Source organism: Orbicella franksi, chromosome 7 (genome assembly GCF_964199315.1).
Source record: "Orbicella franksi chromosome 7, jaOrbFran1.1, whole genome shotgun sequence".
NCBI lineage: Eukaryota > Metazoa > Cnidaria > Anthozoa > Scleractinia > Merulinidae > Orbicella > Orbicella franksi.
The window spans coordinates 15,444,182-15,469,621 of NC_138151.1; the positions used below are offsets into that span (position 1 = coordinate 15,444,182).

General features: G+C 39.5%; 3 protein-coding genes across 3 annotated transcripts; all 3 read right to left on the reverse strand.

Annotated features, from left to right (window-relative positions):
- Positions 1 to 1,593: 1,593 nt before the first annotated feature.
- Positions 1,594 to 2,830, reverse strand: LOC145492159 (uncharacterized). The gene has a single exon (XM_081471501.1). It carries the CDS (start codon positions 2,757 to 2,759, stop codon positions 1,842 to 1,844), a length of 918 nt encoding a protein of 305 aa, XP_081327627.1. The 5' UTR covers positions 2,760 to 2,830; the 3' UTR covers positions 1,594 to 1,841.
- A 422-nt stretch (positions 2,831 to 3,252) lies between these two features.
- Positions 3,253 to 4,067, reverse strand: LOC145492160 (alpha-1A adrenergic receptor-like). Its single transcript, XM_081471502.1, has one exon. The coding sequence runs from the start codon at positions 3,724 to 3,726 to the stop codon at positions 3,265 to 3,267; it is 462 nt and encodes a 153-aa protein (XP_081327628.1). The 5' UTR covers positions 3,727 to 4,067; the 3' UTR covers positions 3,253 to 3,264.
- On the reverse strand, positions 4,063 to 14,330 carry LOC145492158 (presenilin-associated rhomboid-like protein, mitochondrial). Its single transcript, XM_081471500.1, has 10 exons — positions 13,910 to 14,330; positions 13,644 to 13,788; positions 12,640 to 12,771; positions 12,367 to 12,511; positions 11,175 to 11,276; positions 10,857 to 10,901; positions 10,117 to 10,190; positions 9,526 to 9,627; positions 8,467 to 8,564; positions 4,063 to 6,462 (listed from the first exon to the last, which is right to left on the reverse strand). The coding sequence occupies exons 1-10, from the start codon at positions 13,987 to 13,989 to the stop codon at positions 6,366 to 6,368; spliced, it is 1,020 nt and encodes a 339-aa protein (XP_081327626.1). The 5' UTR covers positions 13,990 to 14,330; the 3' UTR covers positions 4,063 to 6,365.
- Between the last annotated feature and the right edge of the window lie 11,110 nt (positions 14,331 to 25,440).

The window sequence follows — 25,440 nt, forward strand, 5'->3', positions numbered from 1 at the left end:
TAAGTGACCACCTCCCTTAAGCGACCACCTAGGCTTCACATTTTAGCTGGTCAGCGCTCACTGGAGGTTCGACTATATTTTCTGCCGAGTCTTTCTGACTCTTCTATGGAACTAAAGGCAGTCAATACTCTACCTAAATAAATATGTTCCTTTGTGACAGTTGCAGTTCAGCTTGTTGTTGCTTTTTTTTTTTCCTTGAGTGAAAAGGGGGCCAAGAGCCCAAGACTACAATTAATCGTCGAAAAGCAACTCAGTCAACAGACAGACATTTCCCAGTTTCCTGTGTGATCGGAACGAAAACATGGAAGCACTCTCTGAAACGCTTGTCTGAACTTCCGGTATGTCAGTGTGTAAATAAATGGGTTGCAACCGCTGTTCAGCATGGCCAGCGTTGTGGTGATTATGAAAAAACTGTCGGGGAATGGGCACGAACCATTTGTGAACGTTAAACACATCATTCCAATGAAATGAGGCAGCCAGCATAAAATGAAGGTTCCATTCACAACAAGAAGGATAAGAGCAACTTTCATCTCTTTCCTAAAATGTAAAAAAAAAAATGAAGTAAGAGGTTAAGAGTTTTTTTAAGCTCAAAGCTTTCCTCAAGCAGTGGTCAGAGTCGTTATGTTGTGTTCTCCACACTCAGGTGTATAAATAGTTGTCGAGGATCTGATAGATATACCTTAAGCAGGAGGCCATCACTAAGAGCGTGCAACTCCCATACTAAGCCTATATCACGGCAGTTTTACAGACCGGTCTATTTTTAGGCTTCTTTTCCAGCGAAATAGGTCAGTTCCAGTCCACATGAGCGCACATCGGTAAGGAAAAAATGGCGGCCTCAGGTGGACTAGGCTCGATTTCCAGCCGTTTTGTGAGCCCGCGTTCCTTGTCCCACACCACGTTCGTTGGGAGGAGGATAAACAACCTGACTCCCAAAACGGCTGGAAATCGAGCCTAGAGGTGGACATGCCGACATAACAATAGAATAATAAAATACCCTAATTCTCTCTCCATTTTTAAGTCCGTGCTTGTGGTTGGTCACTGAGATTCCTGCACGGGTCTGAATTCGCTGTAAATTCAAACTAAAACTAGATCGGTCTGTGAAAACGCTGTGACAGGAATGTGGGGTAGGTGCACGCTCCTAGTGATGGGCTCCTGGTTTAAGCTGTTATGGATTAGCATTCTATCAAGACTCACAGTCGACCCTAGTGGCTTCATGAATGCTCCGACCAGCAGTGTAGGTCTGTAGGGTAAAGGCCCGGTAAGGGCTCGTGTGTATACCAAGAAAAATACAAGTGACAAGTGGGATGTTCCATGGTATTCCACGAGAGAGCGCTGCATAACTATTTTATACTAAACAATTACATTATGAGCTCCAGATTTCTATCGCGTGTGCCTGAGTCAGCTATCACACATAGAAATCGAGAGCGAATAATCTAATTGTTTTAGTATAAATCTACTAGTCGTTCAAAACTTTATCTAAATCCTCTTCACAGACACTTCGAAAACGCCAAAAAGTGGCCGTCATTTTGTTAACAAGCGCACACTGCTACGCTACTCACTATCTATCACAGAATAGATAGTGAATAGCGTAGCCAATCAGAGAACGGCATTCGTGATAGAACGCTAGTAGATTTATACTCATATGCAACAGAAAATACAGTTGCCAACAGAATCAATGGGACATACGCGTGGCGCATGATGGGAAGTTTGGGTGTTATCCTGTCGAATATACAACGGCTTTGCTGTATTCTGATTAGCTGTAATCTCTGTGGCATAGTATGAAAGCTTCTGGCGAGCTCAAATATCAGTGTGTCTTTGCAAGTCAAAAGAAAGTCCCTGACTTACCTTTTATGTCGTCTATCCTCAGTCCTTCGCTCGGCCATCCACCCACGCCTTCGGGCAGCAGACCTTATTTGGGAAACGAAATCTTTTCTCGAATCTTTTTTCTCGTCTTTCTCTTGGGTAATCATCAATTCCTCGCTCTGCGGGTTTTCCTCTATCCAAGGGTTTATTGCAGATGAAACAACAGCGGCAGGACTCACACGGGACTTCCCGATTCTACCCGAGCAATTAATGTTAGGATCCGCGGAATGTTTGTCGGAGGTTTTGGTGTTTCCTGGGGCAACCACAATGACAAAAGGATTTATATGGGACATCTTGTTTCCACCCGAGGGACTCGCGCTATTTTGTTCTTTCCTCTCTTTACCTGTTTCGACATTTTCGGGATTTCCCGCGACGTGCCTGCGATGGTCGAGATCTCTTTCCTGGTCAAATATTTTCACGATTCTTGAGGGACCTTGTTTTGTGGAATTATTGTGCTCTGCTAGTTTAACGACGGGTGATTCGGATTCTCCCCGGGGGAGAGAAGCTTTAACCTTGTTACTCTGGGAATCCGCAATAAAAGCGCCATTTTCTTTTCCACCACCAACTTTCCCTGGTTTCTTACTTTCCTCCTCGATTTTTCCATCAACCACCTCCCCTTTACTTACATCCGGGATAGTCGCTTCGCTTACATCCGGGATAGCTGAGTGAGCATGCTCCGAAGCACAGAAGCTGCCAACCTTGACCGGTGGTTTGTCACGTGCTTGGTGGCGAGCGACTCTCAAGACACTTGAGTAACACACGACTGTCACGATCAGTGGAGTCACGAAACACGTTACGCTGAGGAAAATAGTGAAGGCTTTGTCGTATTCCCATTGGACAGTACAGATGAACTCGTATGGCAAGTAGGTATACCTGAAATAATTAGAAAAGAACATGAAAAAAATTAATTTTATTTAATTTTTCTCCTAACTGTTTTGGAATTTTCAACTAAAGAAAATTGAGGTGATTTTAGAGTCAGACAAATTTATCAGAATACTGACATAACTCTCTAGTTGGATAGGTGAAAATTAAATTCGTTCCACCAAAATAAACCGTTCGTCATCTTTTCGCTAGAATTTAGTAATATTTTCCGAACCGATTGAAGTTAGAGCGGTAAAGAGTAGAAGATTAATCTTATTTCATTTGTCCGACATTTCTACGTTTGCTGATTGGTTTACAAAACACGCGACACTTTGTCGGCCAATGAGAAAAGTTAGATACAATCTTGAACCGTTGCCATAGTGATACGGTCTGCATCGCCCCTCCCTTAGATTTACAACGCTGGAATAAGTTGCTGCAAAATTGACAACAGTCCCACATTTAATGTTAGCTTTTAAAACCCCCTTATCGTTTGCTCTCTATTCCAATCCTAGAAACGTGTAGCTACAGAGAGAGAGAAACTTAAAATGCAACATGTATAAACCTTGACCAGCCAAGTACAGGAAGAAAAGCTATAGTTAAAGCTTGCAGCCAGATATAGGCCAACACAATCCTCACTCGTACGACTGTCAACCAAGCTCGGTACTTCAGTGGAAAAACGATCGTCAGCCATCGATCAACCGATATTGCCGTGAGCGTCAGCACCGATGCGATACAGAAGAGAGAGTTAGTTAGTCCGCTTATTGTACACAAAGTCTCTCCAAAAATCCACTGACGGCGGAAAGCTGACACAGCTATCAGAGGCATGCCAAATGTGGACTGAAGAAGATCTGCCACTGCGAGATTCGCCAGGAACATCCCTGTCACATCACGTAACGGATGGTAAGAGATTATCACGACCAAAGTCAGCACGTTTCCAATCACTCCGATTAAAATTATTCCGATCACAACGATACCCGTAATAAGCCCAATATCGACCGACATCTTTGGTGATACAAGTTTTTAAAGCACGGTTAACAATGAAATAAACTCACTAATCGCACGGTAAACTATGCAATAGTGTCCTGACGCAAACCATGTCTGTAGAACTAAACGGAACCGAGAGAAAAAAACAGCCACGGATGATAACACGGTCCTTGTCGCTTAGTGATGCAATCAGTTTTTCAAAGAGATATCATGTCGGTTGCTGTACCCCATGAAAAATCCTTCCTTATGCGCTCTTCGACATCACTTTCCTTGTAATATTGATTATTTCTTGACAAGACGGACGAAAACTCCACCAATTTAGGTGTTTAAAACCTTGAAACGACTGAAGCGAGGCAACATCCGCTCCTTAGCATCCCAGAGCTAGCGATTCTGCTGTTCTTGTTTCTTTTGTTCCAAAAAAAAGGAATAACCCTTTAGTGCCACAAGTTTCTGCTGGAATGAATAGACTGCAGCTAGGAAGAGCTCACGTACCTGACTGATTTAAGACACGCACTGGAAACAAACCACCCTCTGTCCAACGAAGAGATCGGTCAGTTCTACTTTGCTGCCAGTAGTTCTTTAAGAAAGCATTTTCTCCGCGAATAAAACGCCATCATTTGAATAAGGACTTGTTATAAGCTCTTTAGTTCCGTTTTTTTGTTGAGGTGCTTTGTGAGGAATATGCTGCTTTCGTCATGACAGTCCCAATTTTTCGGCTGCACTAGCTAGTCTTTCTTGTTTCGGCCCGATGAACACGTTGAAATTCGGAGAAACCTAAGATTTTTCAGCTCATGTTCCAGGAATGAAAAAAGAACTTTTTTTCAACAAAGCATCATTGCATACACTGGTGATATTCTTTCGAGACTGCAATTATAATTTACTGTCTTAACAAAAGAGCAAAGCCACAAAAGCTCACAAGTAATCGGAAATAACCGTCAGAAGATTGTATTCGTCTTTTTTTCTTTCTATGATGAGGTCACTGTTGAAAAAAAAAATTTTCGTTGTCGTTCTCTATTTGATATCTTTCCCCGGCACCATCTTCTGGTTCAGTTTTTGTCTTTTTCAATCAGCAAGCAAACTTGAATTTTTACAAAGTTTGTTTGGTTGATACCTTGGAAACATTCCTTTTTGATTCCTTGTGCGAAAAGAACTTAAGTGCAACAAGCAGCTGCAAAAAGGAGGAAAATGTTATTTCCTGTTTGGGTCCCAAATTTGACTTGATCTACGCAAGGAGAAAAACACTTCTGTCAATAGCAAACGATGAAAAGAAACATTCTGTTTGGACCGAGGGCGGTGCAAATTTTGTAATATACCTGGGACTGATAAGATAAATGGTCTACAAATTACTTTCGTTAAATTGCGTTTTAAAACATTATACGATGGAAAAAACAGTTTGGTGTTAAGTAGAAGTCTATTTTTTTCAGTGTGGTGAATTATTTTTTTTCAAATTTTCACGTCACGAAAGTGAAAGAGGTTACCCCCTTCATGATGAAAATAGAAACTCTATTGAACTAGCAAGATCTGGTCGCAGTGGAAAATATTATGCCGACCAGTTTTTGATGCTGTTATCTTCAACAATCTCGAGGTAGCATTCCAGCAAGACTAACAATGACAACTGCTTTCACAGCAGTGCCGTTAAGGACTTCAGGTTTATTGTAAGCTTTTTGTAAGCTCTTAGGCCCCGTCCACACTATGCCGGAGGAATTTGAAAACGGAGGTTTCACTCTGAAAATGCATCAGATGTTTTCCGTCCACACTTCGTCGCAGGAATTTAAAACAGCAACAATCATCGGTCATTTTGGATTTGTGTTTGAGGAAAACTCGGGCAGGGAGATCGCACGATTATCTTAATGCGATCGTTTCCAAAAAGCTCCGTTTTCAAAACGTTTTCCGTCTTCACGAAAACGAAAAGCCGGCGTTTTCAGATTCCTCCGGTTTGAAGAGCGTTTTCGAGAAGCTCTGTTTTCGTGACGGATAAGTGTGGACGGTAGGCCTAACCATAGAAATAAAACTGGGTCTTCAAATTTCTCGGGCTTAGTGTGGACGCTGCCTTATTTCCCTTGTTACATTGTAGTGGACTGCCTCTTAACAGTGATTAGCATGGAATGTCGCCTTAGGATATACAGACATGTCCAAAACACAAGGGACGACATAAAGAAACTCGTCAACTGAGTGATAATCTTGACATAACATGAAAATAAATATGTGACAACAACGAAGAATAATTCATGTTGAACGCAGAACGGAAACAGTTAACCGGAAAACGAGAACAAAACTCTCCCTTTTATTCCTTGATACGATTCGGCTCCAAGGGACTACATGAACAAGACATGGTCAGAAACCCCAAAACTGCATCATAATCCACTTGTTAGGAGCTGAGAGAAAGTGTTTTGATTCATTTCTCCAAGAAAGTGTTAATCCTCGGAGACCGTCGGAAGGTCTTAAGCAATTGTCACAATCAAGTATTTCGTTGTTTTTGCCTCGTGGTATGATTAAAATCACAAGTCAGTTTTTAAAAACACTGCATTCGTGGAAAAAATGTTCGTTTTTCAAGAGTCGTGAACCCACTGAGGGCGTTAAACTGTGACCTTTCTACTTTGTTGAATGAAAGTGAACTCCGAAGACATTTTTTACAGATGAAAAATCTTCTGATAAGTTCAAGTTCTTTTGTATCCTTCTCGTAACTTGTGCCACCTTGAAACGAGCCAACCTCGCTTTTCCCACAAGTAATGATGGCCAAATTTCAAGTACCACCTGTCAAAGCAATACCAGAAAAACAAGTTTAACAAGTCTGTCAGGTTGCAGACGGCATTTCTCGTACTTTTCATATGTCAGTTACACGCAGCACTTGTTTCTCTTTCTACCATGTTTTGTGAAAAATTATAGCCACGCGCAGAAATCCTTAAGCACAAGTCAAAACGTGCATTTCCAAAGATCTTCGAAAGTAATTGTGTATTTGCTTTATAAATACATCCTGTCTTGCTAGTGAGGGAATGAGGGAACCTGAACTTATAAGCTCGAGAGGTTTTTATTAGGTTTCCTCGCCATTTGTATATTTATTTTTTCATACGTTATTTTAAAATTGGCAATTAGTTGATGTTTTTTGGCAAATAATAATCAATCAATCAATTCATCAATCAATCAATCAATCAATCAATCAATCAATCAATCAATCAATTTGATCGCGTATCTTAGTACCTCTAGTAGGTTGGCCAAGAAACTCATTTTACTGTGGTTGGTGAAGCGTTCTAGATTCATAGTCACAGACGGAGCTTTGAAAACGTACAGAGAATGCTAGAGTTCTTTCCAAAGTGAGACGAAAATAAATCTAAGAAACTTATTTGCTATTTTTAAACAATTAGACTACTTTCTTTCACATCGTTTTGTAAAAACGTTCCGTGGTGTTTCCTATCTTTTCTCAGAGAATAATCCACTTCTGGGATCTAGAAAAACTGCTGAAAGTTTTTACGTTCCGCTCGTGCATCCACTAGATTTCCCAGACCTCACGCGCTGATTGGTTTAAAATCGTTTTTCTCTAACTCGATAGAAACACAGAACTAGCACGAGCTGTTGACATGATGATTGCGCTAGCAAAGAGAATTTACATTTTGATGATCAAAGTAAACAAATTGTTTTCATTTTTTGGTTGCGGAATTTTGTAAGAGAAAGAGAAAAATTGTGGAAACACCTGCCTCTCGGTTCTTGTTCCCACAGCATTTCTCGCTCTACCAAACTTCCACTCGTGTTTCTATTTGCTAATTAGATTATGAGCTTGAGATTTCTATGAGGTGATAGTTGAAGAGGCCGAAGGCCGAATCAACTATCACCTCATAGAAATCCAGAGCGAATAATCTAATTGTTTTAATAGAATTCTTACTAAATTTCCTTCAAAGAGCGATTTCCAATCATTTCTCAACGTGGTATTAAACGCTCTAGCGAAACCGCAGATTGAATTGTTTTTTGAAACTTGCAGCTGTGCACGCGCGCTCATCGGTTCATTGAGAAATTTTGAAGTTTTAAAGTCGCATAACGGTGAGTATCCTATCTTTAATTAATGTTCTTCAGAATTAAATTATCCAGTAATATTTCTAAATCTTCCGCGAAACATTAGAGAAAACAGAAAACCTTGCCATTATGTGGACGACCTTCAGCCACTGCACTCTAATAAACAATTACATTATGAGCTCGAGATTTCTATCACGTGATAGTTCACGAGGGCGCAGCCCGAGTCATCTATCCCGCATAGAAATCGAGAGCGAATAATCTAATTGTTTTAGTATAAATCTACCAGTCGTTCAAAACTTAATCTAAATTCTCGTCACAGACACTTCGAAAACGCCAAGAAGCGGCTGTCATTCTGTTAACAAGGGTACACTGCTAGGCTACCCACTATATATCTATCACAGAATAGATAGTGAGTAGCGTAGCCAATCAGAGGATGGCATTCGTGATAGCACGCTAGTAGATTTATACTAATGGCTGATAGTATACGAGTAGCCCAGCCAATCAGATCGCAGCATTTGCATTAGTATACTAGTAGAATTCCACTAAAACGCGATAGAAACACGGTACATGTTTTCTATTTCCTAAAGAGAACATGGAACACCATCTTCTAATTGGTAAAAAGAGAATACTGATTGCATGACTAAACAGTACACAGATGCGAAAGAAACGAAAGCTTCTGTTGCTATTACTACTGCTGCTAGTAAAATACTAGGCTTGGTAGAACAGCTTAGCACAATGATCGAATTTACTTACGCCCCAAGTAAAACACCGCCAAGATGGCCTGCGTGATCGAATAAGTTCCAGCGGAAAAGTAACCCCGCCACATCAATACCAACCATGGCTAAAAGGCCCTGGGAACAAAAGTGAACTCAATATCAGGTGATGTTCACAAGTGACCGTGAAATATAACCCATCAATACCATGAAAAGGTGACTGTTTATCTTGTTAAAGGTTGGGGAAGCTGGTCATCTTGATCAGGGGGGGGGGGGGGTAAACCAAGGATTTTCGTCTCACTTAGGGTGTTCAGGACAAAATGCCAGTGTTTATAGCCATCAAAGTATCTTTTAGGGTGCACTTGAAAAACTAATAAAAGCACACTGTCATTTCTGTTTTAAGTGGTATCCTTTGGGAGCCAAATAAAGCTTGAGCCATGACCAGATTGGTCTCCTTTAGTGGTTTAATTACAATTTTCCAATGAGCATCCCAGACCTAACAGTCCCCCTAAGGGCCTTTGATTACATGATGTGCCAAAAATGCGACAGTATTGGAGGTAAAGGTACGGTAACGTCTGCATACAACCCAAGTGGCTCATCAGGCTGGAGTCAGCAGCACGAAGCGACCAGGAGTATTTCTACTCCACCCTGGATGGGATGCTAGTTCATCGCAGGGTTACCCCCCAGCATTAAATTTGCCGATGCCCATTAATACACCTGGGTGGAGAGAGGTACTGTGGAAGTAAAGTGTCTTGCCCAAGAACACAACCCAATGTCCCCAGCCAGGGCTCGAACCCAGACCGCTCGCTCCAGAGTGGAGTGTACTAACCAAGAGGCCACAGCGGAAAAAGGAAATAAAAAGCCCCCTTTGCAGCTGCCATTTTTTTTTTATGATAAACTTTTATTAAAATAACAATCCAATACATTGCTTGCTATTATACTGATGGTACATTACTTGCAATAGTTTTACATTTGGGTTGCCTGCAGTATTTCTCTCTATTAGTGGGGAAAAGCATTGCATGACAACACAAACAATGGCTGTAAAGGGGATAGGGATGTAGAGATATTTGTTAGGTTTGCAATTGAAGTACTTACTTACCGAGCCAGCTGAAAATGTAAAAAATGGTAGAAACACTATAGCTAGTCTCAAGTCTGGTTGATGAATGGCCACATATGACAGAACAGCAAACAATGCCCCTGACTGAAATATAATAAAAGAAACAGAAGGAAAAAAGTTTAAGAAAGAATTAACCCATTAAAAAATAAAAACACCTTTTCAAACAAAATTTTCCATGCTGAATCTGGTATGCTACTTTAATTTACAGAAAATATCTTGTAATGTATTTGGATACATAAATTTACAATGGAGTCACCATCTTACAGTACAATAGGCAGAATGTTCATGTAAAAGTCCGATTTAAGGAAATATTCCATTTCTTTAAGTCAGATTGGCCTTACAGAGTCACTAGCCATCACATGTCAAGCTTGCCGTTTGGTTATTAGAAAGGAACCAAGCTTCCATGAGCTAACCGCAGATTTCTGCAGAGATTCCAATACTTCAGGTGCTTCACATACAGCAAGCCAGAGTAACCTGTGTCTCAATAACACATGCATACACCAAAGCAAAGAGGCTCTAACAGATTTTCTGGCCAGACCATCATCCCACCCCTTCAAAAACTAAAAATCTTACCGCACCAAGAGATGCACTAAAAAAATTGGAAATAGCAATTCTATGTGCAACACTTGCAAATGAGGCAGCCACACCTGGGAAAGAAATGAACATAGATTTAATTCATTTCACTTCAATTGCAAATGGTGTGGAAAATAGACCTAATAGAGTGCCACACAATGGAGACAACACCAGCTGCAAATAAAGTGATCTGTACTGCAAATGATTGCAACACAAGCTGTGCATAAAGCAATGCAATTGGCAAGGTGCATGTCTCTTGCTTTTGTCCTTAGGGTTAACTTGCCCTGTCATACCAGCTCATGGCTTCTATTGATATATTCAATAAGTGCATCATAGAAATCAACAAATAAGCTCTAAAATTTACATCTATCCATAAAATACTAATATTTTAGACAAAACTTTCAAAACAAAGTAAATTAAATTAAATAATCATGAAGTGCCATTCTTACAGTGTTTTTCAATTTAATGTCACTCAACAAATTTTCCATACATAGAAATATTCATGGGTTTATTTGTGTTCCCAAAGAAGTACAAGGACATAGCCAGAAAAAAATTATGATTGAGGCAATGTCCAATGCCAAATTCTCTTCCTAGGTATTAAGGGTGTTATCATGACTAAAAACAACAACAACAACAACATCAAAATGACTAAGACAAGTGCCTTGGTTTACCTGTTTCTAGCTACGGCCCTAAAGCATACATTAACTGCAGTGGATACATTGGAACCCTTTGTAGCTCACCTCCAGTGATATAAAATGCTAGAAACTGTTCTTTACCCAGATGAGCTGAAACAGGGAGATGCTAGTAATCAGCATGGCCAATATAGCCAAATTCACACTAAAGGGAGGAAACAACATCTAATTTCTTTTCTCAACATCAAAAGTAGTATTCATCATTAAGTAATAAACGGTCATATCAAAAAGAAATGTCTGACACTTGCAAAATTACAGTAAAGTTTGCTCCAAATCTGGGCCTCTGTAAGGAGCCAGAAGGTACATCAGTGTATTGATTATTTGTAAAATCCATCGTTATTTGTAGAAGAAAGCCTTGTAACATACCTTCCATCCCTGGAGCAAAACTCCAAAGTACAAACATATTAACAGCCAAATGCCAGAAATCCTTATGACTAAAGGTGCTGCTCAATAGTGTCACTGAAGATGCTGGAATTTAGAGGAATTATAATGAATAAACATTAAATCTTCATGTAATCAGCACTAAATGTCTCCCTACAAGACTTTAGCATGTTTAAACTTGAAATGGCGAAATGACCAAATGCTAATACAGGTACAGTACTGATCAGAAGAAACCTAACAGGGAACGCATTTGCGAACAGGAATGGAACGGATACAGAACAGGAACAGGAATGCATGTGGAACGGAAACAGAACGCGTTCTGTCAAGCGTTCCCTGTTAGGTTTCTTCTGATCGGTACTGTAAGAGTCAAAGTAGGATGCAGGTCTCTGTAAGGGTTTACCCTTGCAATACATTACTGTGAGCTAACCACTGTCAAGTCAGTGATATTTAGGCTACCTGAGTGCTATTTAGACTAACTACAGTGCTATTTACCATAACCATTTATTGGGCCATTTTGTCATTTTACCATTTCATGAGTTTAAACATGCCTAGCAAAATAAGTGAAAAGAACAAATTAAAATAAAAAAATATGAATTAATAACTGAAAGAATGTTTTCTTTCTCTAGCTCCATCATTCTGTAAACAAGGAGAACTAATACCTTGAAATTTGGAGTCACAAGTTTGACACTAGCCCTGGTCAAAAGTGTTACCATCTAAAGATCCTCAAAAATTTTAAGGATCTTCAAGGATCCTTAGAAGAACTTTGAAAGATCTTGTAAACATTCTTAAATGGGAGATCTCAAGTAAAGATCTTTATAAGGATCCTCTAAGATTTTTGAGTATCATCACAAGAATTTTCAAGACCCTCAACAATCCTAAAGATTCTTGACCAGGAACTTTGATGATCTGGATAAAGGCTCTTGATATGGTCCTTGCAAAGATAGTCAGGGACCCTTGAAGATCCTAGGAAGATTTCACCAGGGATACTTTATTAAAGATGCTGCAATTTTGAAGATAAGTCAGCTACAATCAAAATTGTACCAGCATCTTACTTAGCAAGTCCTTGTTTAGATTCTGGAGAAGGAAGTCCTTTTCTTAAGACTGAGCCTTTTTAAATAGCCTCTGTTAAAGTAACAGTATTTCAATAAGCCTCTATCACTCAGGCCAATTGACTAACCTGCAACTGGAGATGACGTAAACCACTTAAACATAAAATGCTGCATCCTAGGAATTCGCCATAAGGAAAACACTGCTGTGTTCAGAAAGATGATTCCTACAACTGTCTTTTGGCCTTCAGGCAAAGAATTCCACCATTTGTTCAACTTAAGAAAAAAACAATCAAAGCTCTCTGTTAGAACAAGTACCCTTACATTCATTACTAATAGCCTTACCGCAAATAACACATGAAATGAAAGACATCATATTCTGGAATGCATTTACTTTGACATACCACATCCCTTATACCAAACAGTTTTGGAAACCTTCTTGTTGGCCAGTTCCGTTCCAGGCTTCCTCTAGTGTACAAATTTCTAACTCTTTCATAATGCAGAATTGAACATGTTCCAAAACTCACTGCACCTGTCTACAAATGTCAGAGGATTTTATACGTAAGAATCATGTCAAATCTACGGGAAGCACATTTGTATCAGTGAACTGGACTCTGAGGAGTGAGATCTAAACAGGAACCTTGTCAGTGGAACCCTGTTAATCCGGTCACCAACGGACCACAAACATTGGTTGTTAACAGGGTGGCCGTATTTAAGGGATTCTATAAAAAAGAAAATGACTGACTAAGCCAGAAAAAAAGTGGCCGTATTAATGAGGTGGCCGTATAAACAAGGTGGGTGTAAGGCAGGGTTCCACTGTAGTCATCAAGTTGCTAAGGTAACCTGGTATGGTCTATGCAGTGTAACTAGCTGTGCTAGCTAGCTGTAATCAGTAGCAATAACGAGATATAATTCTTTCAAAAAGAAACTATTTTCATCATCATTATTGTTCATATTTTGAGAAGTGCAATTAACATCAGAAATCTGAAGCTCGTCCCAATTGTTTAGGTTAAAAAGTAGTTCCTGAGTCGGGTTTGGTCTGAAATAGGGTGTCGATGTTTTAATCTGAAAAAGTTTAAGGGTTTCAAGTAGTATGCACCCCAGCCCAACCCAGCTGTTCAGGGAGTATCCAGCAGCCAGGTTGTTGCCCCCTTGTGCCACCCCACTTCACAGGAATGCTAGTGCTAGTTCTTCTTCTTTCTGGCTGCTAGCCAATGCATTGATAAACTTGATAGCTTATGTACCTATCTTGTAGAATATTTGATATTTTGCTCTATGCTTGGGCTTTCTTGATACTTCTGATTAACATTTGTTTCTCCACCCTGGGGATTTTCCCCTCCCTCCCTCCCCCAGGGATTTACATAGATAGGTGCACTGCGTTACGATCCAGACTTAATTAAAAACATACCATTATAGTAAAACCCAAGGGCCTCATTATCATTCTTAATTTACTGACACCCTCCGGCATTTCAGGCTGGATGTCGTTTTTTCCAGTTCCTTTTCCATACTGACTGCGGTTCCGTAAGTTTCTTTGGACATGAAACTTTCTCGACCTTTCATGGAACGAAAGAAGCAAAAACATTACACTATATAAGACACGACTAGGGCTCCAACTATTTCACATGTTTGTTTCCTTCCACCTTCATAATAATTAGAAAATAACAATGACATTACCTGGGTAGAGAAAATTTCGGAAAACATGTCTTCCTACAAAACTTTGTCCCTTGTCGAGAAAGCACTAACACGACCGGCATTTTGAAATTTACTAGTTCCAGTCCCTATACTGAAACTCGCGGTTTGGACCCAATCCGTACCCCTCGTTCTTTGGTAAAATGACATGACCATTCCTTTTGAGCTCACGTGCTAGAGAATCGTCCATCCATCTCCAGGAAACAAAGGACACGTGTCAGACACGTGACATGCTGCATTGTGTCGTTGATTCGGAAACACACCTGTTTGATTAAAAAGGCATGGTTACTTTCCAGTGTTCATGTACCCAATGTACTTGCCAGGAGCTAGCAGCCTTATATATGCATTTCATCCCTTGTCTGCAATCTGCATTTAACACTGACTGGATGCCACACTCACCAAGTCATGCGCGTGCAACTGAGTGCGATTTCAGGCAATAATACGTCTACAATCCGCTGAACCAAGTGAACTTAATTATTAAAAGCTAATTTTAATAATGAAAAAGTGACACAACTAAAACCATTTATCCATAATTGTATTTAAGGCAACGATAGATATAACTCGATGAATTCCTGGTTTTCTAATGAAGACAGGAAAAGGGGCAACGCTACGCTGTTGATTGAATTCCAGTATAATATAGGTAGAACCCGCACGCGTTCTGATTGGTCAAAAATCCATGTTTTATCAGAGTATATAAAACATATAAAAAGCGTGTTTTATTGTTTTTCGCCTATATCATAAAGCAAATGAAGAAGCCTAAGCCGTGTATTACACTGTGATAAAACACTCGAGAAATGTAGGCACCACTCGCCTGCGGCTCGTGTTTTCTACATTTCCCTCGTGTTCTCAAAGTCCCGTCGTGTTTTATCACAGTGTAATACACGGCTTAGGCTTCTTTATTTGTTCAATAAGGGCCCACAATTCATGATTTTTATTTGCGTTCATTTTCTCTCTATCTGTCATCCCGTACAGCCTACGGTAATCAGTATACACGAAGGTTTGTTTGTCAGTGTACCACTGAAACTTTTGTTCATTTTCTCGTCAGTAGATGTTTGATTCAGTGCGTGGTTGAAGCGATTTTTTTAATTAGCTAGGCACACTGCCATGAACCATGGAAACGTGTGAAGCGAGCGACATCTTGGGCCGGCGGAAAGGTTGAATCAAATAAAATTTCAAACACACCGCTACAAGATAAAGGCATGGTTACTTCAATGACGGCCGCGCTGATCTCCGTTGGAGTATACCATGCCGGGCTTTTCTGAGTGGAGCGTGACCTGGGCAGAAACTTAGTTCTAAGCCAAACCCAGAGCAAAAAAAGAGACGCTCTACTTCAGTTCACGACACTACCGGACACGGTATTTAAAATTGAATCATTTTTCCATGCATACAATTACCTTGAAATATGAGAAAATCAATAAATTGTAGTTTTTTTGCAGTGCGAAACAAGGGTGATATAACTGAACCGAAAAATAAGGGAAGCTTAAGCCAAAAACATACAAATAACAAAAGTAGCCTGAACAGCAATTTTTCAAGAGCCGACATCTCAATTTTTATGTTGTACTTTGAAATGGCTTTGCAATTTGTAATCTCTTTTCTGAACTGTAAATATTTATGGTTCCGGATAATTTGAAGGAAAAATCCAGTGGAATGGAGGAATGTCTGTTCTGTCGGAGTTGTAATCCGTATAAGCCAATGTTTTACATTTTCATAATATTTGAAAAACTTGTCAGTATAATCTCTGTATGTTTTGTGTTTGTGACAATGTTTTCTGTTCTGATTTTATGTAATTGGATGAAGAAGAAAAAGCAAAAACTGCGAAAAATCCATTCACTACTATTATATAGTCATCTAAGTTTGTTGTCAAAGATAAAGAGACGACAAACACCGTGTCATTATACAAATATAACGAGATGTTGTGGGAGCTGTGTATAGACATGTCATGAGCATTCCTTTTATGCTCACGTGCTAGAGAATCTCCATCTCCATGATCCAGAAAACAACAGACACGTGTCCGACACGTGGCATGCTGCATTGAGTCATTGATTCGGAAACACGCCACCAATTTTGTTTTCAATACAACAAGTGCGTGTTTGAAAGTTAAAAAGGCTAGGTTACTTCCCAATGTTCATGTGCCTAATGTACTTGCCAGAGAGGTAGCAACTTTATAAAAGCGTCGATCAAAATACATTTCACATCTTGTCCGCAGTCTGCAGTCTGCATTTTACACTGACGAGATGCCACACCCGCCAAGTCATGCGCGTGCAACTATGTGCGATTTCAGATTTCAGGCAATAATGCGTCTACAATCCGCTGAACCAAGTGAACTTATTAAAAGCTAATTTTTCATAATGAAAATGCGCCACAACCAGGACCATTTATCGATAATTGTATTTTAAAGCAACGATAGACATAACTCAATGAACTCCTGGTTTTGTGATGAAAACAGGAAAAGGGGCAACACTACGCTGTTGTTTAAATTCTAATCAGGGCACGCGATTCATGATTTTCATTTGCGTTCATATCGTTTCTATCTGCCATCCCATACAGCCTAAGGTAATCATTATACACCAGGGTTTGTTTGTCTGTACCACTGAAACTTTTTGTTCATTTTCTCGTCAGTAGATGTTTGAATTCAGTCCGTGGTTGAAGCGATTTTTTTTAATTAGCTAGGCACACTGCCGTGAACCATGGAACCGTGTAAAGCGAGCGACATCTTGGGCCGGCGGAAAGGTTGAATCAAATAAAATTGTAAACACACCGCCACAAGATAAAGGCATGGCTAGTTCCACATGACGGCCGCGCTGATCTCTGTTAGAGTATACCATTCCGGGCTTTTTAGAGTGGAGCGTGACCTGGGCAGACACTTAGTTCTAAGCCAAAACCAGAGCAAAAAAAGAGTCGCTGTACTTGACTCAGCTACCGGACACGGTATTTCATATTGAATCATTTTGTCCATGCATACAATTACCTTGAAACAGGGGGGTAGCTAGGGGGAGGTCCTGTGGTGCCCGTGACCACCCTTTTGTAACCTTTTTTCTTTTTTTAAGCAAACAACCTACAACATGTGGCGAAAACGACTTGACAATCTGGTGAGTACCTTCACTTTGACACAGTGTGGCCCCCTCTTTGAAAAATCCTGGCTACGCCCCTGTGAAATAGGAGAAAATCAGAAAATTGTAGTTTGTTTGCAGTGCGAAACAGAGTTGATTCAACTGAACAGAAAAGTAAGGGAGGCTTGAGCCAAAAAACGTAATAACAGAAGTAGCCTGAACTGCATTTTTTCAAGAGCCGACATCTCAATTTTTATGTTGTACTTTGAAATGGCTTTGCAATTTGTAATCTCTTTTCTGAACTGTAAATATTTATGGTTCCGGACAATTTGAAGGAAAAATCCAGTGGAATGGAGAAATGTCTGCTCTGTCGGAGTTGTAATCAGTATAAGCCAATGTTTTACATTTTCATAATATTTGAAAAACTTGTCAGTATAATCTCTGTATGTTTTGTGTTTGTGATAACGTTTTCTGTTCTGATTTTATGTAATTGGATGAAGAAGAAAAAGTAAAAACTGCGACAAATCCATTCAGTACTATTAGTCATCCAGTAAGTTCGTTGTCAAAGATGAAGAGACGACAAACACCGTGTAATTATACAAATATAACGAGATGTTGTGGGAGCTGCCCGGTATAGACAGATACCTATATGACGGTGAGGGAAAGAAATGAGTCATGGAATCACAGACTATACTGGAAAAACAAATTTTGAAGAACAAGGCTGTATTGATAGATTAGTAGTCATCCCAGCAGTAAAATGTTTTATGAGTGAGCTAATAATGAGAAAATAATGTGAGAAAGTTAAATCTATTTTTAATTTCGGGTAATTTGTTTACCATTAGCACGCATGTACCGAAGAACTTCACTTTAGCATAACAATTTACGTGCGCACTATTTCATCGCTTTCGTGTATGCTCTACAGTTAACACCGTTAGGAAAGAGCGTATGAAATGTGCAGTATGGAGTCTGTATGGAAAAAAACCGAAATCTAGATGACTTTTCGTTTGCCGCAAGGAATTTATCAAGTGAATTAGTTAATTTGTGGTTTCAGCCAGAAATCTCATTCCAAACGCCCACAAGGTGGCTTAACCTCTCCTACATACTGGGTAATCGGATTATAAAATTTAAAGAGGCGGCGTTTTTCCGTTTATTTTGGACAATTTAGTCTCGTGAAATAGTTTTCAAGTTTCATTTGAGGTGAGCCACAAAAGTTTTACTCTCGAATATTGACCAGTTGCATTTTCATGGGTGGGAAAAGCCCCCTTGATACCGACGTGTCGTTATTCAAAATCGTCTCTTTGGAGGGAGCGTCAATAAGCTAGCGATCGCGGAAGTATAAAAGTGATAACAACCGGAACACTTCTGGTAATTATCAGACAATACCTTGACTGTTTACCCTTTGGGAAGAAATTTTAACAACGTCTCGATCTCCGGCCGAAACATAGGATTTCCTTCAGTCAGATTGATGTTTACAAAGGCGGGTTGAAGTCTTTATGCTGTGTCACGTATTGCATGAAAGTTTACACGTTGGAGGCCTACAAGTCTGATTTTAATAACGGTCGACCTTTCGCCTCGTTGAGGGTGGTTTTGGCGCATCCCTTGATCCAACAGGCAGGGACGAATTAACTTTAATATACAAACAAGCCAAGAAGCCGGAAAATGTTCCTTGTTATATTTCAGTCTCACTCTTCATCTCGGGGCTTCATGTGGTTGTCCTAAGTATTCGCTTAATATAAGAACAGTCATTGTTTCTTTACAGCACTTAACAACAATTTGAATTTCACTGACTCAATAAACGTCTTTTACTGTTGTCCAGCTAAAGCTTCTCACATACTTATCTGATAATGTAACGCGGGAACCTTAAGTCGGTTTGCGGTTTGCGGTTTGGTACAGCTCCACTTTAGTACGTCAAATATTAAATTTAATGCATTCAGTGCTCCCCGAAGACCCCTAAGGAACTGAGTTGTTTTCACAAATCATTCACAGTCGATCATTATCGACAGTGCGAAAAATATGCAACAACCATCACAATAAACTAATCGTAACTCCAAGGAAAAACTTGGCGTTTGATTCTCTTGGTTGAAAATCTCTGTCTACTGTGATTGGTTTATGGAGAGCGGTATTATACCGTGTTATTGTGCACCAGTCACACAACCACTCATACAGCTGATACAAGTGCAACTGTATTAAAGAAGGCATTTTCAGTCAATTTCAAAAACATGCATTAACCGATCACAAAACGTCAGAATAAATCTCGGAACTCTAAGCACAAAGTTTGAGTGAAGAAGAAAGACGCATTGTTCCTTTCCACAGAGAATTAATTAAGAGACGAATAACCCAATTCCTTGATAGAAAAATAAAGTCTCCCATTATTGCATTTAAACATAAAATTGAACTGTGCTAACCTTTGATATTGATTCGACTCAAGCCTTTTGGGCGAACAGACCCTAATAACTTTTTTGAAACCTTTTAGCATTCCGTTAGGTGCTTTTATACATACTTTATTTTGATAAGAGCATAAGATCGCTATAAATCAGCCTTCTTGTCTGTCATTAAGCCCTCAGGCTATATAAAGAAAGAAACCACAGGAACTGAGTCTAGGATCACGCGATCGTTGTAACTCGGAATAAAGCGAGGAGCTCTTTGTTTTCACGAGCAAACAAGTCAGTCAAACGTTCGGCTACCACTAAAGCAAAGCGTACTGATATTTTTTCACTCGCCAAAGTGAAAAGCAGATAAGTCAGAATAACTGAGAAGCTGAAAGAAGCTGTGTCACTGGATGATATTTATCTTGGACAAGAAAACGATATCATTCTCAAGTTAAAAATAACGTCGACAGCGCATTGCGTTTGCTATAGATGTTCTGTACAGTGATTGGATCAGTTCAATTAAGTTCTCATGTACCCTTCTGTGCTTGACATGCTAGCGGAAAAGAAAACTGATGGATTACAATATTTTTCATACCCGCCCTTTCACCGCCGATACAATATATTCCCCAAATCTGTTCAAAATATACGTCATTCTATATAAGGGGGTTAAATTATTTTTAACAAAAAGAAAACAGTGAATAATTTCCTAATGTGCCGACAACATGTTTGTGTAAACATTAGAAATTAAAGCGCGTAGTCACGAAAATTGAGTTACGACTCTCTAGCCTCCGATGAAGTATGTTTCATGGTTTAGGGCAGGTTTAGGGCAGGTTTAGGGCATAGCGGGTTCGCTCGAGCCAAAAAGTCAGCTTGAAAATTGGTCGTGCTCTTTTGGTCCTCCAGCAATCCTTGCTCTTTGCTTGCGATTGTTTTCCTTATGACCTGACAAGAGACTTTTAGCATTAAACATTCATCATTTCACTTAAGCCACGAGCCTTTACACGGACTTAACGTGCTAATTACACTTTGAAGCTATCTAGAATATGCACTTTCATGGTCACGCGAACGAACCTGCGTTCATTGAAATGAGTTTTTGAAGTAAATAATTTCAAGATCTTTCTACACAAATTACCTGAGCCGGGTTGTTCAAAGCCCGATTATACTAACCCAGGATTAGCGAGAATTTTGATTTTATTTTGTAAGTGTTCTGTTTATATTGTTTACCCTTCAGTTTTGAGCATGAGTAATCTCAAACTACACAAAACATAAGCGGTGGATAACATTTTTATAGAAGAAAAATTGTTATCCCGGTTAACTTTTAATCCTGGGTTAGCGTTAACCGGCTTTCGAACAACCCGGCCCTGGATATTTGGAAATTCTAAACGCTAGAAACTACATACAACACACTCCAATTCTTGCGAGTGTTCAGCATTCATTTTTTCCGTACATTATATATCAATATGTTTTTGAGAAGCCAGGTGAGAAGAACAAACTGAAAATCATAGACTAATGTCGGGCAGGGTCTTGATGTAGCACCAAATTTAGAACCAACAGTAAAACAAATCGTGGTAACCGAATGAAGAGGATTATTCAGTTTGAGCTTGGAACGGAAAGAATAAAGATGAGCATGGTTTCCACTAACCAAAAAATATAGATGACGAGGAACTTTGCAAGGCTTTCTCCTTTTGTAGTTGTTTGCTTTATCTGGAAGACTTATGGATCGATTGAGATCGAGAAACATATTTTGAACAGTAAGAGCAGACTGTTTGCTCTGAAACCTGTGCTTGTGGCGATTTGTGCCACAGCGCCATTATAACACGGAAAACTGGACGGCTGAGTTGCTATATTTCCTTTTCTTAATTTACCATTTATGTATACCGACTGTCTAAGTGTGTTTTGTGAAATCCAATGAGTTGTCAGGTGACGTTAGTGTAACTAAAATAACTTCGCTTTTGGTTTGACAAGAGGTCATCTGGAACAGACAACAGCGGCGCACTTGTTCCTGTTTTACTTGACTGACTGCAATATACGACGAGCATGAGTCACTCATTATTTGATGAAAGACTCACCACTTCACAGTGTACTCATCTCATCTGGGTGCTAAAGGCGTTCAAGAACGTCCTCTTAGCTAACTTACATCGCCATGATAAGATAATGAGATCTTTTGATGACTCTCTAACTTCACTTTACAGCACTTAGACCACACCTATCTAGGAGGCCTGTGCTCCAATACACGACTTCGCTACATCCATCATTACTTACGGGCTGACTGGCCATGGACTTTATACAATGCACACCGTGGGTAACTGATAAACACCCTGATAAACTGTTACTTAAGCAGCGACAGCTGCAACTCAGAAATTTCGCTATCCTCCAAAACCCAGTAATAAGTTGTTTGTAGTGTCATCGAACGTCACGTGTTTGAACATTAAAATGAGGGGGAGAGCAGACAAACATTGCAACCACCAATCTGCGCAAAATTATGCCAAGGAAGTGGATATCTATAAATATATTCACCAGGATTGTTGATTTTAGGGGAAGCGAGTTAACGACCCAGGAGGTGGGAAAATTTGAAAACGATTAACCGGCCCCGCCTATCTTATGGAATTTGTACAAGGTGACCAATAACTACACGTTTTTGGTTGAACTGAATTTACAAAAGCCAGAGACAAAGTAAACCATCTTATAGAAAGTGTCGGAAACAATGGAATTCTCTCTGAGGTTTTCCTGAGTTATAAGAGATATGATCGATAAAAACAAACAAACAAACAAGCAAAACTTTACAGCTCTGGAGATAAGTGACGGCTTAACTGGTGTTTAGCAACCCGTCTTTGGTAACTTATCAGCTTCTGCGCGATAAACCGTTTTCTACCACTGCACATTACTTTGCGCGACCACGGAAAAAGTCAAATTGCCAGAGTAGCTTGAATAACTGAAATAACAAGTGTTTGAACTTCAAACACTCCGCAGATATAGATACAAATGTGCGTCATGTCTTCCAGAGCATGCGACAACTTAAGGAATTGGCCCATGATGGGCTCCTGCTCACGTATTGCATGAATGGCCTGAGGTAACATGCTCGTGAAATCAAGCTGTGTAAAAACCAGCGTCATTAATTACAATGAATATCAGGTGCATGACAAGGCTGTCGGCTTCATTGGTATCGGTAATCGCGCCATGGTGACCCGAAAACAAAAAAGCGCTACATTGAAAATTTAATTAAAGTAATTCAAGAACTCGCAGACAAGAAGGATAAGTTTATTTCCAAAAAGTCTTCAAACTCCAGGGAACCTCACGCTAAACACATTCTCGGAAACTGAACTATGCCGGACTGGAAGTTTCGGGTTGGCTTTCCGAAGGCGATCACCGACTTCCAACGCACCGGAAGGATCGAACCTCTAAAACCTTTTCTCTGGTTACTGTCTTTTTACCGCAGGGCTGTTTTGGGAAAGATAAAGTAACTGCAAACCAATTTCGCGCTTTATCCGATAAGAAAGTCTTTTCCATATCACTGCAAAGACACCGAGGTCGTGGTCGTGTGGCTATTTACATATCTTTGTCAGCAGGGCTGTTCAGTACACCGACAAAGTCGACTTTAGAATGACCTTTCAGAAGATGAAATCAAATCGGAAAACAAACATGGCGTCTATATTGTGCAAAGGAAATGAAGGGTCGAGGACGATTAAAAGAAAGCTGGTTTTATCGTTTTGGCGCTGTTTTATTTTTGTCGCCAATCGTTTGAAGAGAACTGCTTGGGTTTTTTTGAAGGCAAAAGGTTATCAGTACGCATGTGTTATACACAATGAGCTACAATGCCTTTGGTCTTGGCCCATGCTAGAATACAGCGATATTTACATTACTTGCAATACAGTGTTAAAAGAATAAATCTCCCTGCTGGACGGAGCTGTCGGGTATTGCACGTGTACTCCGCAAAGTTCTTTGTTTTCAGAACAAGAATCGAATGTGACCCACGTATCATAGAACAAACTTGCTGGCCAAGAATTCTAATAATTTCATGCTGCTTGATGAAAACATTTCTGATGATGATATATTTATTAATTGTCAGTTTCTTGTGCTGCGGTCAATCCAAGTAGATGATGAGCTTCAGAACTTAACCTATTTCCAATTTTGCCATGGAATAATGTTTACAGCTGTTTACGTTGACTTGCCTCCACATAACTTCAACTCTTTAAGTTAATAAAAGTTAGAAAATGCTTCTATAATCCTTCAAGCTTCCATTCAATATGATTTCTTTTGTTTTAAGCCTCTTATTTAAGCTAAAGGTTTCCCTTAACGGAAATAGGCTGATGGAATCGTTTTTTGTTTCACTGACTGAAACGATTGGGTAGACCACAGAATCAGTGATTTGATCTAAGGCTTTTGTTGTTGAGTATTCTCTCTGAGTGCGACAACACTGTTAACATGAAGCCAGATGTATCTAAAAGGTTACTAATATTAATAAAAACGTTTTCAGCCTGTGTAGTCAATTTCTTTGGATTTCATAGGATTTTGGAAAATGCTTTATACAACAATGTAACTGATTTAGTGTATACTTGTTACAGATTAAACATTACACTTGTGCGTCAGTCAATCCGTTTCCGTAGCTAAAGTATTTTAAAATCAGAACAACACCTGTATATCTGCAAAAAAGTCATGACTGAAACAATTTCTTGGAATTAATTGAGACACGTCACCAACCAAGTTTAGATCGGTGAATAATTGCCATTGTTTTTACAGTTTCAAACTCGACTTTGGAATGCTAAGAAATATTTTTATAACGACCCACCCCATAAACCACTCAAGAGGGAATCTCTTTCTGTTGTGTAAGTTACCTCCCACAAGAACCCACGAGAAAAGCTACAAAAACCTAAACAAATTGAAATCTATTGTTCGTTCGTTCCTCAGTTCCGACCCGCCAAATTTTCAGCGATGAGAGTGAAAGAGAGGAAGAGACAGTTGATCATGATAATTTTAAGATTGGACTGATGATATAATGCTTTTGGACTTACCTATTGTACAAATACCAAGTACATTCTAATCGTTGCCTTAAGAGTGTGTAAGTATAAATAGCTAATCAGTTTTATCGTCCAAGGAAGAAAAATACACAACAGTTAAAACTAAACAATTTACTAAAAAGCCAAACTCCTTTATTCCGATTGCTCATATAAGATCTTATTCGATTTTCTTTTTCTTGTTAATAAACTAGAGCGGAGTGAGGTGAGAAGTCTTTCTGTTAAACAGTCACGTTCTTCTTCTGACATCATACCGGCTGCCGTTATGAAAGAACACTACTTCAAATCAGCGGATCTCTCTGAACCGCCAGAAGCAATTAATTGTAGAACGCTTTGTTAAACAACCTACTTACATCGTAAGGTTATTTTATCATACTGATCTTCCCAGTCACCTAAAAAATGCACCACCTTAAAAGTTTCTTCGCCTTTTTTCGGTGCTTATGGAGTTTAATAACTTCCTCGGTTTTGTTTCGCAAAAGGACAAAAGAATTGAAACTTGCCAATCTAGTCGTATTAGACTGTGTTGGTTTACGGCTGTCTCTGGAAACAAGGTGAAAAGAGCTCAAATCCTTATAGTACATCACATCTGCTCGAACAGCATAAAGAAAGCTTTTAAAACAAGACATGAAAAATTAAGAAGATTCGAGAAAAACCCTACCGAATGAACAATGACGAATGCCATTAACACCTTCATCGGTAATATTGCTTTTTAGGGCAAGAACCTCAATGGACGGCCTCATAGTTAATTTTTCAGTCATACAAAAGATGTGACGTACAGCTATTGTGGAAATTTCTTCGTTGTTGATACGATGACAAAAGTATTTATCAGTGAAATTAACCAAGTTTGTTTTATGTCTGTGGAAATAAACGGGGTTGAGTGTAATTTTTTCCCCCATGCGTATGCACTCCAAACCAATAATGACAGTACATCTTTTGTGTCTTTCCCGTTACTTGCTACTGCACGAAGTTTTTTTTACTGGCACGGCACATTCGGCTTAGTAGACGTAAATATAAATAAAGTGGGTGATTTGTGGAATTCACAATATTTGAATTTTGATTGGTTCGCGGTAAAGAGATCCCGCCTT